The following is a 17182-nucleotide window of genomic DNA, read 5'->3' on the forward strand; positions in this document are numbered from 1 at the left end:
ATCCAATAAGAAACATTGAATTTTTTTGGCAAGAAATTCTCAGCAGCTTGGTGTTTGTAAGGCTTGAACTGTGAACTTGTGTTTACAATTCTAAAAATACGTAATGTTCAAAATAATTAATATAATTTTCAAAGGTCGCTATAATCTGCCAACTGATTCTTTTCTTCATGTAATAAATTATTTGATAATAAATATATGGTGATTGAACTTTAGCTTGTAGATGATAATATTTTGACGACGTTTATCTCTGTTTATTTCATCTTGCTGTTATTTGTCGCTTTACTGCAGAAGAGCTTACATCACTGTGATACAACTATTTTTATTTAAATATGTTTAAAGTCATTAGAGATAAATGTATCAGATACAAAGCCAAAAATTATTTAAAATTACATAGAAATGAAAGATTATTTTCGACAAGCAAGGAACTGGTCACTTCAGCTGACGTAGTCGTTATTGGTAAGTACAATTTAGAAGTGATGAAATACGCTTGATAACAAATAATATGTTTATTTAAAGGCAATAAGCTTATCAACTTAAACAACGATTCATCAAAAATACTTATTATGAGGTCGCCGCAGATCAGTGTAACTAAAGGCGCAAGGGACATAGCATCATGGTACCGATGGTTGGCGCTGCATTGATGATGTAAGGAATGCTTAATATTTCTAACATTGCCAATATGTATGGACGATGGTGACTACTTACCATCAACTCTGCCTGTATACGTTTAAGAAAAAAGCATAATTGGGGCAACCATGCAATCATAGAAGTTCAAATCTCGGGTCAGGCTAATCAAAAAATAAAAGCTTTTCAAAGACGGATATTTTTGTGCCTCGGAAAATAAGTAAAGCTGTTTTGGTTTTGTTTGGTTCGCACGCTATTCCCAGTGAGTCTACATCGCGAAAAGAGTGAACTATGCTAAATTTCAAGTAAATCGAAGATTTCGGAGATCTCGTGATCTGTCTGTCAGTGGTATTTCGAAGTAAATAGAAATGTATATAATATATACGTTTTATGATATTTTTAATTACCTCGAAGAAATTACATATATATAATAATAAAAGGATTTGTATGTATTGTGTACAGAGCCCGGCTAAATATATATAACAACTTCATTCTTTTCCACAGAAAGACATACATAATATGTGAAAGGTCAGAATTTTGGCGTAAACAGCTTCGTTAACGACTGAAATGACGTATCATTTAATTTGCTATTCCTTGACACATCACCTGTTCTATCCACTGAACTATATCAGAAAGATTAAGTACTTGGTAGATAAGTAAACTACCCAATATGATAGTAGACTTTAAACATAAATAAATAACACTTGATGCTAATAACCGGTCATTGCGATCTAGACTAGAGGTCATATGAAATCAACTCTGATCACTACCTATGGCGGACTTTGCTTTTGTCAATAGGTATCTAAAACATACTTTCCAGGTATATGTAGATTCTTACAACCGTTGTAATCTTCGTCACAACTCAAATGTTATTATTACTACACGTGCGTCTCATTTTGTATAACAACTAATTAATAAATAGTAAACAGTAAACGGCGATCTGACAGGTGTTATCAGAATAAGTTCAGGGATGCATCATTATTTTGCAATAATAATAATTGAACAAAGAACACGTAGATATGGGAACTTTATTAAAATTAAATTAATGGTAATATTTCAATCTCACGTCATAGATTCAAAATATGTATTATTGTAAATGAGATGTTTTATATAGAAATTGTATAGCTATTATAATTTCTGTTACTGAACATAAGCAGGTATTTATATTATTATTATCCTTAACGATTACGGTCAGTGACCTATCATAGACTGACTGCAGCGAAGCACCCGCTACAAAATGGTTTTTGGAAGTGTATTCTTTCCAAAACGTGTCGAGCTTTTATTGATATTCGATAAATGAAAAAGGAGAAGTCGAGGTAGTTTATAACAGACAATACTTTTGTTTTAATTAGTTTTTTTGGTTTAGATAAATTCTTCGAATTGCATTAGTTTATAATTTTAAACCGGGTCTGCTTCTTTGTTTTTATTATAATATGAGGAGACTTAATTGGTTATGTGTCTTTTAAACATTTTAATGTACTGCATATGCAATAAAATTAATAAAAAACTAATTTGAGGGAGAAGGTTAGACAGAGGATTCTCTCCTTCGTAGCGTCGTCATCATTCCATTTGTCGAGGACTTATTGGTCTTTTCAGTCTTTTTGAATTGTTTTTTTTTTTTAATTCACTTTAGTCGTTGTTAGGATTTTGAATAAGTCTAACTAGGTATGCTGTCTAGTACAAATAGGAATATCGCGGCATTATACTTACTATAAAAGCCTTCTTACCAAATATAAGGACAGACTCGAGGACTAGCTTATTACGCAAGAAAAAGCACAAGTTTTTTTGCAAACACAGATGCACTCTTTACACCCTCAGTGTCGTAATCCAATGGGATAGAAATTAGAAATGACCAGAGATAGATATGGCGTTGAACCAACGACTTTACGTGATTTCCGAGGAAAGGGTCTTTAACTCTGGGCAGCTACTGTGACTAGCGAATACGGTTAAGCCGGGCCTTTTTTGCCTCAATCGCTAGCTTATACGACTACAGATCTCGAGGTCCTATATTCAACACTGTACTAAATTCCGGATAATATTTTAGGGGGTGGAATTGCTGGGTGTAATACACTATACCAACTAACAAAGAGAGGTGTAAATGCGGTATTACTGGAAAGGAATAAGTTAACCAGTGGAACGACATGGCATACAGCGGGTATGTTATTTTTTTGTCATATATTTAATTAATCGATATTCAAAACACATGCCAAAACAACAAAAAACTATATAAATATTTAAAAAACTAAAATTTATTGAAAGCTAAACAAATGTTCAAAAGATATAGAGATCGTAAATGTAATTGTACCCCTCATATATATATTGAGATATGTTAATATATTTAATTTACAATATATATATATAAATACATATTTTAGGTTTAGTATGGTCGCTTCGACCAAGCGACTTGGAGGTTAGGTTACTACAAGATTCTAGAGAAGTATACAATTCATTAGAGAAAGAGACCGGAGATCACGCGGGATGGATAAACAATGGTGGAATGTTTATATCTCGGAGTCGGGTAAACATATTATTATTCTTTATTTGATTTTAAGCAACTCGGTGAAAGAGTTTTGTGTATGCCTTTTTGAGTAAGTACTAACCCACTCGTGATATATTCACTTATTATTGATTTGTTCTAATTTGAACGGTGAGTTATCCAGCGTAACTAAAGCCCAAGGGAAACAACATCTCCAGGTTGGTGGCGTATTGATGATATGATGAATGATTCATACTCTTTAAAGTACCAATGTCTACGGAAAATAGTGTTCACAAGTGATCACTGGCAAATGGAACGGTCCGCCTACTAATATGTACTATTAGGAAAATATAGCATAAAGTTGTTACATACATACTAAATAAAATAACTGAGTTGATCTGATAAACCTATATTTATAAGAAACAAAGTTTCCATTTATGATATGGAAATAGAATATAATCAGTATGTTTTGTTTTAGGTGCGTACGGAAGAATATCTAAGGTTACATACTTTAGGAAAATCAATGGGCATACCAAGTGAAATATTAGATCCAAATGAGGCCCAGAAACTGTTTCCACTGTTAGACCCATCTGTTTTCAAAATGGCTTTATACTCACCACTAGACGGAACCATAGATCCAGCAATGGTTTGCAATGCTCTTGTTAAAGTTGCATCCAAAAACGGAGGGAAGGTAACTGTTTAAAAAAAAGCGATGTTTTTTGCCTTTTTCTAATACTTTTAAATTATTCATAAATTATATATTTACAGATATACGAAGATTGTCCCGTTATCGATGTCCATTATGCCCATAATTTGCTTGGAAGTAAAGAAGTGACTGGCGTTCATACTGAAAAAGGTTTTATTAAAACAAAATGTGTGGTGAATTGCGGAGGTGATCATTAAACATTTTTAATAATTTCAATAAAAAAAGTTAAACTACCCTTAGCCTGTAGCTACATACCTTTATTGCGTATTATAAAGACATCATTAACTGAGAATCTATGTTAGATAATATATTTAAAAACATCCCCGGCTCATGTAATTAGTTCAAAGCATTTATTTTCAGGTGTATGGGGCCCGCGTATAGCAAGATTTGCCGGTGTACCTTCTTTACCAATAGTACCATTTAAACATGCTTACGTTGTTTCCGATGGCATACCAGAAATCCGCGGTTGTCCAAATGTTAGAGACCATGATGTTAACCTTTATTTCAAGATACAGGGCGAAAGTTGTAACATTGGGGGATACGAAAAAAATCCTATTTTGCTTGATCAGGTTAGTTTGTTTTCTAAAAAAATCTTATTTTTTATTTCAAAACAATTTTCAGATTTACATCGCTAGGAAATAGCCACGTCACAATTAATTTAAACATTGAAAAGCTGATATTCTGACGTTTGAGCTTTCACACCGGTTTTCATGGGTACGCCACTCCGAGGTCCCTGGTTCGACTCTCAGCCGAATCGATGTAGAAAAAGTTCATTAGTTTTCTGTGTTGTCTTGGGTCTGGGTGTTTGTGGTACCGTCATTACCTCTGATTTTGTATAGCACAAGTGCTTTAGCTACTTACATTGGGATTAGAGTATGTGATGCTGTCCAATATTTATTTATTATGATTTATTTATAGTACTGTTTTTACACTTTCCATCTACTTATATGAAATGTATCAGGTTCCAGAACACCAACATTTCCATCTTTATGAATTAGATTGGGATGTGTTTAGTGTACACATGAATAGTGCTACTTCACTATGTCCCAAGTTAGGAAAAATTGGTATTAAAAGTACAGTATGTGGCCCGGAATCTTTCACACCCGACCATAAACCATTGCTCGGGGAAGATTCTAATGTCTTTGGTAAGTTTTATTTTGCTGTGTTATATATTATCGACTTTCAAAATTTTATTAACAAGAAATAACTTTCAAGTAGTTTCTGGTCTCTAATAAGTTTTCTTGAAAATAATAAAACGTTGAATTTTCAATAAAGTCAGTAGTTTATACTAAATATAATATTTAATAATTACACAAAAATACCTTATTTATTAGGACTCTACCACAACTGCGGGTATAACTCGGCTGGAATGATGTTTTCTGCCGGTACAGCCATACAACTAGCAGAATGGATCATCAGTGGAAGGTAAATTTATAAAGTACAGCTCTGCTTTTATTGAAAAACTCCGTAAAATGGGAACAGCTGTAGAATGCTTAAGATATTGTTTACTTGCAAAAAATCTAATGAACTTATAAACCGATACTTTCTTGTATGAATAACAGGAATACTTACAACATTCTATCAATTAGATACCTATTAATAATATCGTGTTGTCTTATCTGCGAAAATTTAGTAGATTTGGACGTATGGTTCACCCTTAAGGTTATCGCAGTATTCTTCTTTTATAACTTATGTTTACGGCCTAGTTGATGACGTTCTAAGATTGCTAATTTGTTTGTAATGTTGTAAATACTTAGATAAATAAAATTAAGTATAAACATGATGTTATCGTGTTGTTATTAAACATGAGTAGAAAGTCTGTGCGGAAGTGAAATTTAAACAAAACGAAACGTAATGTTTCGGGTCTTGATGCTACTGATTTTTTTTTTATAAAATAAATAAAAGGCATAAGCGTACATATTTTAAACAAAACTTTGCACAGTGAATTTAATAATTAGATGTCAAATAAATATAGTATCCAATGTGTCGATAATAGTGGATAGCATACTTTGCTCTGATAAAATATGCTCTAAAAAATGATTTAGAAAAACTTTGTTATTTTTTATGTTTTTATGTTTGTATAGTCAATGTATTTAACAAAAAATGCAGTCATACATGCTTATAAGCTGTTCTTATGAGTTATTACGAATCATTGATATCGCGCTTAAACAAAATAACTCTTTGCCTACTGAACAGGCGCGGTTTCGAAGTGGTTATGGCACCATAACCCATGTACGCATAGTACGGCTACTTATAAAAAAGAACAAATAGTCAAAATAATTATTATTTGTGCTCAGCATTTAATTGACAAAAACAAGCAATAATCAATAGTGTTTTTGTCCAATTCACGAAAATTGGCCTGTCCATCAATTTCAAGTAAAATCTTAAGTTTCAAATTTTTACTACACTTATAAAAACCTTGTTGCTTATTTGTAATTAATTTATTATTGCAATTATAGATGATAATGCTCCAGATTGTGTTACAAATCTTAGCTCGTTCATAAATATACGAGTACGAATAGCATGTTGATGTATTTATTTTTATATAATTTAAATTTGTTTACGCTGCAGGCCACACTACAACATGTTTTCCTTCGACGTATGCCGTTTTACGCCCGGCCAATTATCTCGTGCTCATTGGGTGCGGGAGAGCAGTCACGAGTCATATGTCCGCAACTATAGTATAGTGTTCCCTAACGATGAACCCCTCGCCGGCCGAGACGCCAGCCATGATGCTTTGCACCAAGAACTGATAGATGACGGAGCGGTGATGCAAGCGCGTGCTGGCTGGGAACGACCTGGTTTCTTTATGCCTGGCGAAAAGGTATGAAATTCAATGTATTTTGAAAGCTGACGTAAGCTTATTTTATATCAGATAAACTAAATATTTATTAGAATTTGGCGTCATTGTATTGGTTTTATTTCAGATCCGAGTTCAACAATACGATTGGGGCGGTGTCAACGAATATCCTAGGAATTTAGATCAGCGATACGAAGACATTCTTAAAGGAGATTACACGTTTGGCTTTTCGAAACATCATGACATAGTAAATATGATTTTTGGTATTTTTATAAAAGTACCAACTAGCAAACGCCGTCGCAGCTTCAACCCTCAATAATATTTCAGCAGCTTTTGTGTAGTTGGTCATCAAATTGCTAGATGAAATATCAAAGCTAATAATAATAAGCACTTATAATACAAAATATTTCATTGTAAAATGGTACCATAAGATTTTAGTAAAATTTCGTTAAGAAAATCTCTTATTAAATTCTTTGGGCACAAAACTTTAAGTCTTGTAATCATAGATTAAGGTAATAAGATGGTGTTATGACGAATTACTCACATAAAGTAAACTACGTAAACATTTTTTTACAAACACAACATTTTTTTAAATCCCTACTATTTTTAAATACACGGACATATACCAATGATTGATGAATATTGGTGTAACACACCAATATTCATGGCAAAATAAAATAAGATGGTGGATGTCATTATATTTAGAACTGAAAGAGTAATCAGGTTGAATAAAGGCGAAATGATTTTTTTAAGAACAACGACATCACATAAAAAAGGAAATTGCAATATTTTTTTATCTAAATTTAATTATCTGTCTCGTTGGTCTACCTAGCTAGTTGCATAAGGCTGCAGATCCCTAAGTCCTTGGTTCAAGTTCCAAACTGTACAATAAAAAAAAAACTATCAAAAAATTCAAATCAAGCCCAAGTTTTATCAACAGTTACTTAAAAAGCACATATATAAAATAAGGATATCCGCCGTGAAATAAATCGGGCAGAAGGATAACATTATATAAAAATATTTCCTATTTTTTTTTCAGATAGGTTCAGAGGCTTTGGCTTGTAGAAATGCAGCTGCATTATTCAACATGTCCTATTATGGAAAATTTTATTTGACGGGACCCGACGCCCAAAGAACCGCTGAACTTGCCTTCACAGCTGATCTATCAAGAAAAGCCGAAAGGTAATTATTATTCAACGATTTCCTGTCTCAATAATGAATCCGAAATAATAGTAATTGGACATCAGAGACTGATTTACGATCGATAGAGTTTTGCCTCATTTCGGCAACTATTTTTATTATCATACTCTTGTTAGTTTACGGAGGATATTTTGCACGTTGATTTAATATGATAGAAACATTATCGATATAGTCTAAAAACACATATAAGTATATTTTTAATTGAGAATCTTATATTAACTAAATATTATTTCAATTGAATATGCGTTGGGCGCTACTGGATTTTCCAAATTGTATTGTATAGTATATTATTGCTCTTTGAATTTAATTTACCAAGTGCCCTTCCGATTTAATTGGTGGTAGAATTTAATTTTTGTGTACCCTGATCGGATAGGCATCACCCACTCATTAAATATTCTACCGTTAAGAAGCAATACTCTGTATTGCTGTGTTCAGGTTTGAAAAGCGATTATGCCGGTGTAACGCACAAGGGACATAACATCTTAGATCCTAGGGTTGTTGGCGCATTGCCGATGTAAGGAATGGTTAATACTTCTTACAGTGTGTCAATGGGCGGTGCCCATAAACTCGTTCCTCTACATATCTTTAAAAATGTTTATGTCTAATTCATATTGCTTCTACGAGCATCGTTTGAAAATATTCCTATATCGATTCTTCATGATTTAGATTAGTCTACACCCTACTCCTGAATGAAAAAGGCGGCGTAGAGGCGGACTTAACAGTTAGTATTCTTGACGGAGGCAGCGGTGCATTACATGAGCCTATATTTAAAGTAAGTTTACATAGAAAGAAATAAATGTTTATTTAGGACACGGCACAATTATAAAAGTATAAAAAAAAAAAACAAAATTAAAAATAATTCTGTACATTACCTAAGTTGTAACTTAATCCACAAAAAAAACACAACAAAATAGGAATGAAGATATAAAAAAAGAAAATTTGGTAAGCAATGATAGTAATTGTGTCCTAAATAGGTGTACCATTCAGTTTCCAACTTGGGTTCCAAAAACCCAACCTATGTATTTATGACGGGCTGTGACAATATATGCTAATATTTAATACGTAGATAATTATATAGTTCATAAGAAAGTCCTATGTTATGAATTTAGCCCTTTGAGAGAGACGAGGAAACATTAACTGTAATTTAATTTCAAAATGCATACGTTTACTTTTAATTTTATACATACATATTCTTAGATATACTGAATATGGTTGATATATTCTCAGGGTCGCGGATACTACGTTGTGACGAGTGGTTTCAGCGCAAACCACACAGCATCAATTCTTCGCCGAATCATACATAAAAACAAACTTAGAGCAAATTTGACAGACGTCAGCAAACAGCTTTGTATTTTAGGTATACAAGGCCCGGACAGGTAATTGAGTGTCTATAAATAAATAGACAAAGACAAAACAGTTGTGTACCTTTTTCTCCTTTTTTGAACAAATCCTTCTGAACAGGCTTGTCTTTGTATTTTCTCAAAAAAGAGAAAAATGTACTGAACTATTTTCTTATTGCCTGTTTATATACAGATAGTAGCGATACATTAATTCAAATATCAAATATAAACATTTAAATTACAGCCAGCGCATTCTGCAACGATACACTGACGCTGGTCTTTCAAACGACGCTTTCCCCTTACATACGCACCGAAGTATTAAAGTGTCGAATGCGCCTAATTCTCCAGACAATAAGGCTTATACTTGTCGAGCTCTGCGTGTGTCTTGGGCCGGTGAGCTAGGCTGGGAACTTCACATTCCGTCCTCCCACGCCGTGCAAGTCTATAAGGCTTTGAGGAAGGCGAAGGGTTTGAAGAACGCTGGGTGGAGGGCGTTGACATCTCTTAGCGCGGAAAAAGGTAAAGATAAATAATATTGAAGTCTTAAAAAAAACAGACGGCATATAAGTAAATCACTTAAGAAGATATATATTAAAGATAGAAAAGTAAGTACGTAAGCTAATTCTGTATCTGCCACACGGCTTAGCAGTTGAAATGAAATAAAATAAAATAAGGACAAAAAATATTTATTTTAAAATAGTCTAAAATTCTTAAAATCAATATTACTTTTTTCTTTAACCAAATTCACAATTATTGGGTTATATGTTGGACTTGTTGTTTTAAATGTATGTATGATTATTATTTTAAATTTAAGCTCTCACACTTTTGTGTAGGATATATATTTCAAAATACAAACTTATATTCTTCATTTTCTGTTACCTTTGTATAATTATTTATTAATTTTTAATTTAGGTTTTCATTTATGGAACGTTGATTTGAGGACTGATGACAACCCAATAGAATCGAATATGGGGTTCACCTGTCGTAAAGATGGCGAGTACATTGGCAACGAATTTGTCACTAAAGCTAAAAAGAATGGAGTGACCAAGAAATACGCTTTCCTAACCCTCGATGATAAGGTAAAGTATGTTTTAATAATTAAGATGGTAAACAATTGCTTATGATCCCCCAAGTATTTTTATTAGTTTTATTAACTCTTATATCTGTATATTTATTATGCGTTATAAAAATTGGAATAAATAATTCAGATGTATTTGAGTGTCGTCAGTTAATAACTTTGAAAGGCATTTCGTCTCCCCTGCAGAGTTGACATCCACACACAATTTTCCCCTGTCAATTATTTACCACAGATTATTTTTAACAGTTTTCAGTGTTCAAATTCAGATATTTTTTAATTTCCATGTAGTCGTCCTTAAACCATTTTTTGACAGTAATTCTAACCAACACAAACTGGCCAGTCATAAGAAGTATTATTGTTTGGTTTATATTTTTTATTAATATTTATTGAATAATTATTAAACATATTTCAGGTGGCATTATTCGGTCAAGAAGCCATATTTAGAAATGGTGAACCCGTCGGTTATGTGCGGAGGGGAGATTATGGGTTCTTCATTGATAAATCCATTGGAATTGGTTACATAACTAACAAAGGCGCAGTGGTCACGAAAGAGTACTTAAAAGAAGGCAATTACGAAATTGAGGTTATGGGGAAGAAGTATAAAGCAAATCTTCATTTAAAATCGCCTTTTGATCCGACCGGTCAAAGGCTTCTCGGAAATTATGGAGAATTAGGCATGGATGAAAATACGCACGAACCACACGCTGGCCAAAATGAGAGAGCAGGTGGTAGTGAATAGTGATCTCAGTTTAAATAAATATTTAGCTTATAACTGTTTTTGTTTTATTGTTTTGTTATCCCTATGAAGTTGTTGTCTTATTTAAACATTAGAGAATTTTCCTACAGAGGTAGGGATAGACCCTACATAGGTCGGGGAACTCTGTAATAGTATCTGTAACTTTGTAATAGTGGGGTGTAGACCCTACTTTTACGATATAGCCTTTTGATTTACTGTCAAATATAATAGATCCCTACAAAATAAAACTAATCAAAGTTTTAACCAGTCTCAGAGCTTTCCAGTCTCCAGAAAAACACACTTTTGTACTTCAAGATTTATTTAGAATCACAATTCACTTGTTACACTTGCCGATGTTCCGAACGGACTGACTATACATTTCATAATTTCAACTGACAACAACAATTCGGTATAGTGGAGTAACTCATCACGTGTTTACAATCAATTGACAGTCTCTTAACATTACAACAAAACTAAGTGTATAAAACATAATAATTTATAATAAATGCTAATATAATAATAATAATTGGTACTAAATGCTAACAAAAGACATACAGCTGAGATTTGAAAACTTTTATAATTTTTTTCCTATACTAATTTATCCTAATAATGCTTCAGTCCTAACTATGCTGTGTTCTTTGAGTAAATACAAAAAATACTTGATCAGTATACCAATTAAAAGAAAAACCCTAAAAAAGAATTGAAATACTGATTTCATTTTGTGTACTGAGAGACTGATCTATTATATTCAGGAATATTTTGTTGAGCTATAAAACCCTCTGTGGCACTTAAAATGAAGAATTTCATTAAATTGTGACATTTTTTTAAATTTATAACGAAAAAGATATGAGTACAAATAAAAGATAAATTTAAACATTGATGCAGGCATTTCTTTAATATATAATATCTGATTGAAAAGTATTGTATCATTTGCATTGTCGGAAATTGTTAACAGTCATTATAATATTTAAACATGTTTAAAAAAAAATAGGTGTTTTCAAAATTCATTGCAATATTATGGTAATAATTCGGTAGCGGCAATATACTATGTTTTTTATAGTAATAAGTATACTGTAGCAATTCTTCATAGCTTCAAAATGAATGCTACTCAATTGCTTAAGAATCTGTAGAAACTTCTATAGTAAATTAAGAATAAATTATTTTTTTAGTTAAAGAATATCGTCAAATGTATTTGCCATCTGAAAAATATTATGATACATAATAATAATAAAACTGTAAGAAGGCTGTATTACACGGTGTATTACCATTGCTAAAAGAAAAAAAAGGAAAATTGACAGTTAAAGACATTGATATTGACAAATGACAATATGCTTTTCAATTTCATTTCCAAGCAATTGAATGTTTGTCATTTTTAACTTTTAAGTTCATCAAACAAACTCAAACTATTCTTAAGTATTCTTTAAGAGTTTGATTACAATACTATTTTATAGAAATGTCTGTTTCTTTGCATACTGATGTTGGAGATATTAAAATTGAGCTATTCTGCGAACAATGTCCAAAGGCTTGCGAAAATTTCTTAGCACTCTGTGCTAGTGATTATTACAATGGTTGTTTGTTTCACAGAAACATTAAGGTACGTATACAATGTGTAACAATTAACACTAAATATTCGAAGTTAACATACTCAAAATGTGTATAATATATTTTCAGATAGACATTTCATAGTAAACTACTTTTTAGGGTTTTATAGTACAGACAGGGGATCCAACTGGAACTGGAAAAGGAGGCACGTCTATTTGGGGCAAAAAATTTGATGATGAGTTCAAAGAAGAATTAAAGGTAAATGCAAATGCTTATCAAACTTAGAATTCAATGTTAAAATATTGTTGTTTAATTTATATAATTTTATTTACTAATAGCACTTGGTTATTAAAATTTTAATGTTGCAGCATAATTCCAGAGGTATGGTCAGCATGGCTAATAACGGTCCTAACACCAATGGTAGTCAGTTTTTCTTCACATACGGGGAACAACCACATTTAGATCTCAAATATACATTATTTGGAAGGTATGAAAAACTACTAAAATTCTATCAATTAATTATTTGAATCTACTAAGTTATGACTTGGTTTAATATTCAAAGATGTGTATCTACACATCTTTGTATCTATTAAAATTATATTTTATTACTTTTAAAATATGTTATTGCAAGTAATATTTGATCGAAAAAATTGTCTTTACATGAAGATTTGTATAAATAAGAATTAAAATAGATACTCAATAAATATAGACCAGAATTTCAGCAAAAGTGCTAGCCGTAATTACCTCTGGTATCAGAGATAATCTGAGCAAAAAATCAACAATCCTCCACTATTGGTAGGAAAATTATGTGTTTTGTATTTTAAAAATGTTTTTGTTATATTATATTTTACTATGGATTGTTAATAAGGTTAAGAGTTATTATTGCAGGATAAATATACAACCATTTGTGCTTACCACCTAAAATATAACTAGTGACTGTGAACTGAATAGTTGCTATATAGTGAATGATTGTAGAAAAAAAAAAATTGTTTCAACTAAACTATAATAAGAGTCCTAAAATCAACTTGCAATCATTCATATTATTTAAAGGTTATTTTCTATTTCAGGGTCATAGACGGTTTTGAAGCTCTCGATGATTTGGAAAAAATGGTGGTCAATCCAAAAACATATCGACCCGTGACAGAGGCCAGAATAACTTCTGTAACTATACATGCCAATCCATTAGCTGGTTAATATAAATAAAGTAATTTTATACAACATTTTTGGTTTTCTTTATTATTCAAAAAATTTACATCACAGGACTGTAATTATTGCTCATGAACAATGTTTCAGATATTAAGCTATTTAGAGTTAATTATAAAGACAATTGGTAACAATGAATACTACATAATTAGTTAAATTTAATCTATTTATGCAACAGTATATCCATAATTTGTATGAATGTAAATTGTGCATAAAGTGTTTTTTAGAATCTGTGACTATAATTAATAAATAAATCTAAGAATTCAGATTATTCTAATAGTAACAATTAAAGTATATTTACAGTCTATCAAGAATTGCTTTTCTGTAAGCCTATATTTAATTACTACTCATAATTTTCTATGTTAATGTTAAATTATTTAAAGTAGTAAGTACATAATTTTAAAGAGATATAGTAAGGTATAACTATTCAACAATGTTTTTCATTAAAATACTGATTTAAGTTTAACATATTATTAAAGGTGTTAAGGTACTTTAAATAAATGGAAATTTAAAATGTGATATCGATGTCTATGACAGTGCTTGTGGAAAGTCTTAAATCTCATGTTTCTAAATCATAAAAATTATCATCTAAGGAAAAATTTGGTTCATTTTCTTTTTTGATTTCTGTTTCAGGGATTTTGTCATCAAAATTATCTGTGAAGTGAGATTTAATGTGAGCGACCAAGTCTGGTTTTCTTTCAAAGGTTGCACCACATTCTATACAAGGCATATTCACAACCAAGCATTCATGAGTCTCTTCATGTTTGTTAAGTTTATCTTTTCTGTTAAATTTTTTATCACATTGACTACAACTAAATGGTTTCATACCAGAGTGTATTGAAACATGTCGGTCTAATTCTCTCTTCCGAGGGAACTTCTTAAAACAAATTTTGCATTGGAAAACCCTTGAACCAATATGAGCTATGGAAACATGAGTCTTGTAGGCATCTAAAGATGAAAATCTCTTAGGACATTGATGGCATTTTATATTTTTTGGCTTATTTTTATTTGATATGGACACTTTTGGTTTGGTTGGTGAAGTCTGTAGTTTTCCAGAAGTGGATGGATTCTTTTGTATTTGGTTTATAAAGCTACCTTCACCAGCAATATGGTCTGGCACTCGTGGTAAATCATAGTCATTAGGATTTATATTATCTGAATTAAGTGTGGGAGAAGTCATTAGGTTACTAAAGGGATTAACATTAACAACCATATCTTGAGAGTCTTGTTCATTATCAAATTCTTTATGTTCTGGACTAACTGGCCCATGCCTTACTTCATGTTTAAGTAGCTTATCTCTTCGTCCAAATGTAAGAGGGCATTTACGACATGCATAAGGTTTCATTCCAGAATGAACTAGAACATGTCTTTGCAGATCACCTTTCGCTACAAAGCTCCGTGGGCATAAGGGACAAACATGGGGCTTATGACCTGCATGAATTCTTAAGTGTTTACTTAAATTTGTATTTCGAGAAAAACTTTTCAAACAGTACTGACATTGAAAAGGTCTTATACCAGTGTGAACAATGGAATGCTTTCTCAAATCTGATCTCCGACCGAAGCATTTATCACATTCGGGGCAGTGATATGGTTTGTCACTACCATGCACTTGTTTTGTGTGTGCAACATATTGACTCCGTTCAGCAAATACTAGACTGCATTCCACACATTTATATGGAAGGTTTGGATCGTGAAAACCTTGTTCATGTTCTTTACACTTTTCTTGAGAAACAAATGCTTGATCACAGTACTGACACATAAAAACATTCTTATAATACGATTCTGAGGCTGTTTCTCCATCAGGAGTGTTGTCCCTGTCACCTGTTTCAATTTCAGCTTGATCAACATTTTCTGATTCTTCAGATGAATCATAATCAAGGCTCGGATCCACAACCATTACAACACTGTCCTCTACAATATAATCTTCAGGCTTAGGTTTTTGGTTTTCTTGAATATTGTTGTAATTAAAATTACTCAGTTCAGATGAATTTGAGTTGTCCAACTCATTGACACGGTTTGTTATCTGTCTCAATCTAGCTTCACTTTGAATGCACTGTGATCTGAATTTCGAACATTTATTTAATTTAAATAGACATTTGTAACAAATCCTGGCAGGAAGTCCGTCATTAGGTTCCATCTGAAAAAGATTTAAGAAATCGATGAAGGTATACTGCTGTAAGAACATATCACATCTAGAACTATAATATATTAAATACAGACCTGTAGTTCGAAACATTCAGCGATTTTCGAGGTTAGGGACATATTGGCATCATCATCAGGAGCTGTCCCGAAAATTGATACTGTAAGGCCACTTTTACTTAAACACAAGCGACAAAGCGCATGAAAATTTGTGATAATGAAAGAATCATCCATTTTAAACACAATATGACATTAAATTAAAGTTTTGAAACGTCCTATTGCATTTATTGACTATATAAATAACAGTTACTCTATTGTTTACTTTCTTTAAAATATTAATTGGAACATTATGTCAGTTTTGTGACAAAATACAAAACAAAAGCCTTGGAGGCTACGGCCTTTTGTAGCGACTACGCAATCGTTCGATCCGAGTCAACTGAGCCGATGTTCGGCAGGGCTGCGCTAGAGGAACGTCCTGCTCACCCTGCCTGACTCGATATTCACTAAAGTATATTCGACTTGGATAACATTTCTCATTCTTAACTCATTTATTAGTTTCTTAAATTTGAATTTATATCAACTTTGATTTTTAGGAATATATAACATTTCAAATTTGAATTTATGTATTATAAAACCGCGCTACTTTCGCAGAAAAAAATATTATTTCTCTTCTACAGGACTAAATTTAGTTTACTTTTCTATTATTGGTTAAAACAATTTAAGCAATATCTAAAATTCATAAAAGTGCACATGGATTCGTCAATGTGAATTCGATAGGATTTTGTCCAATCAGAGACTCTATCTTGGCGTAATATCTACCATACGGTAAAGCAAGAACGAATTTCAATGTGTTGCCAGAAATAGTTCAATTGTACACAATTAATTCCCTGCTCTACGAATGAGCTGATATTTTAATAGTCAAAGTGTGAATAAATTAAAGTAACATAATTATTTTTTAAAATAAGGATAGGACAAACTCGTTGTTGTATTGTTTTATTTTTTACAAATGTTAGCAATTTATTTTAAATGGGTCCAAAATAATTTTGAAATAAAATATATTTTTTTGTAACAAAAAAATAGTTATTTTTATTTGGTATTTATTAATGCATTACAATTTAGCAGATACGATCAATGTTTCATTCAATTGTTATTTTAATGTCTCATTAATATAAATATTTATAATTATATAATATCTCAAAAATATTTTTAAGTTTTAATGAAGTAAAATAAGTGAAAGACTCAAAGTGAATACTCGAGAATTTAATACGTTAAGTTTTTTTATGCCGATCTGGAACAGGATAATGCATATTCTCAGATCAACAGGTTGCTGATAAAAAC

At 31.8% G+C, this 17182-nt stretch overlaps 3 protein-coding genes across 3 annotated transcripts; 2 read left to right on the plus strand and 1 right to left on the minus strand.

Annotated features, from left to right (window-relative positions):
- The first annotated feature begins 273 nt into the window (after positions 1 to 273).
- Positions 274 to 10996, plus strand: LOC125072524 (sarcosine dehydrogenase, mitochondrial). Its single transcript, XM_047683162.1, has 16 exons — positions 274 to 456; positions 2669 to 2779; positions 3000 to 3142; positions 3579 to 3791; positions 3869 to 3992; positions 4167 to 4375; positions 4768 to 4951; positions 5141 to 5231; positions 6378 to 6630; positions 6734 to 6853; positions 7646 to 7788; positions 8473 to 8578; positions 9034 to 9182; positions 9391 to 9665; positions 10059 to 10225; positions 10637 to 10996. Exons 1-16 carry the CDS (start codon positions 330 to 332, stop codon positions 10961 to 10963), a joined length of 2742 nt encoding a protein of 913 aa, XP_047539118.1. The 5' UTR covers positions 274 to 329; the 3' UTR covers positions 10964 to 10996.
- A 1303-nt stretch (positions 10997 to 12299) lies between these two features.
- Positions 12300 to 13722, plus strand: LOC125073116 (peptidyl-prolyl cis-trans isomerase-like 3). Its single transcript, XM_047683823.1, has 4 exons — positions 12300 to 12554; positions 12662 to 12760; positions 12871 to 12989; positions 13570 to 13722. Exons 1-4 carry the CDS (start codon positions 12414 to 12416, stop codon positions 13694 to 13696), a joined length of 486 nt encoding a protein of 161 aa, XP_047539779.1. The 5' UTR covers positions 12300 to 12413; the 3' UTR covers positions 13697 to 13722.
- A 220-nt stretch (positions 13723 to 13942) lies between these two features.
- On the minus strand, positions 13943 to 16481 carry LOC125071563 (zinc finger protein 845-like). Its single transcript, XM_047681886.1, has 2 exons — positions 15926 to 16481; positions 13943 to 15842 (listed from the first exon to the last, which is right to left on the minus strand). The coding sequence occupies exons 1-2, from the start codon at positions 16076 to 16078 to the stop codon at positions 14265 to 14267; spliced, it is 1731 nt and encodes a 576-aa protein (XP_047537842.1). The 5' UTR covers positions 16079 to 16481; the 3' UTR covers positions 13943 to 14264.
- Between the last annotated feature and the right edge of the window lie 701 nt (positions 16482 to 17182).

The sequence above is a fragment of the Vanessa atalanta genome, chromosome 2, assembly GCF_905147765.1.
Source record: "Vanessa atalanta chromosome 2, ilVanAtal1.2, whole genome shotgun sequence".
Classification (NCBI taxonomy): Eukaryota; Metazoa; Arthropoda; class Insecta; order Lepidoptera; family Nymphalidae; genus Vanessa; species Vanessa atalanta.

Coding starts and splice junctions, on each gene's coding strand:
- LOC125071563 (XM_047681886.1), bottom strand. CDS start 16,078: ATGGATGATTCTTTCATTATCACAAATTTTCATGCGCTTTGTCGCTTG. Junction 15,843..15,925: donor CTGAATGTTTCGAACTACAG/GTCTGTATTTAA, acceptor AATCTTTTTCAG/ATGGAACCTAATGACGGACT.
- LOC125072524 (XM_047683162.1), top strand. CDS start 330: ATGTTTAAAGTCATTAGAGATAAATGTATCAGATACAAAGCCAAAAAT. Junction 5,232..6,377: donor GAATGGATCATCAGTGGAAG/GTAAATTTATAA, acceptor TTTACGCTGCAG/GCCACACTACAACATGTTTT. Junction 6,631..6,733: donor TCTTTATGCCTGGCGAAAAG/GTATGAAATTCA, acceptor GTTTTATTTCAG/ATCCGAGTTCAACAATACGA.
- LOC125073116 (XM_047683823.1), top strand. CDS start 12,414: ATGTCTGTTTCTTTGCATACTGATGTTGGAGATATTAAAATTGAGCTA. Junction 12,555..12,661: donor TGTTTCACAGAAACATTAAG/GTACGTATACAA, acceptor ACTACTTTTTAG/GGTTTTATAGTACAGACAGG. Junction 12,761..12,870: donor AGTTCAAAGAAGAATTAAAG/GTAAATGCAAAT, acceptor TTAATGTTGCAG/CATAATTCCAGAGGTATGGT.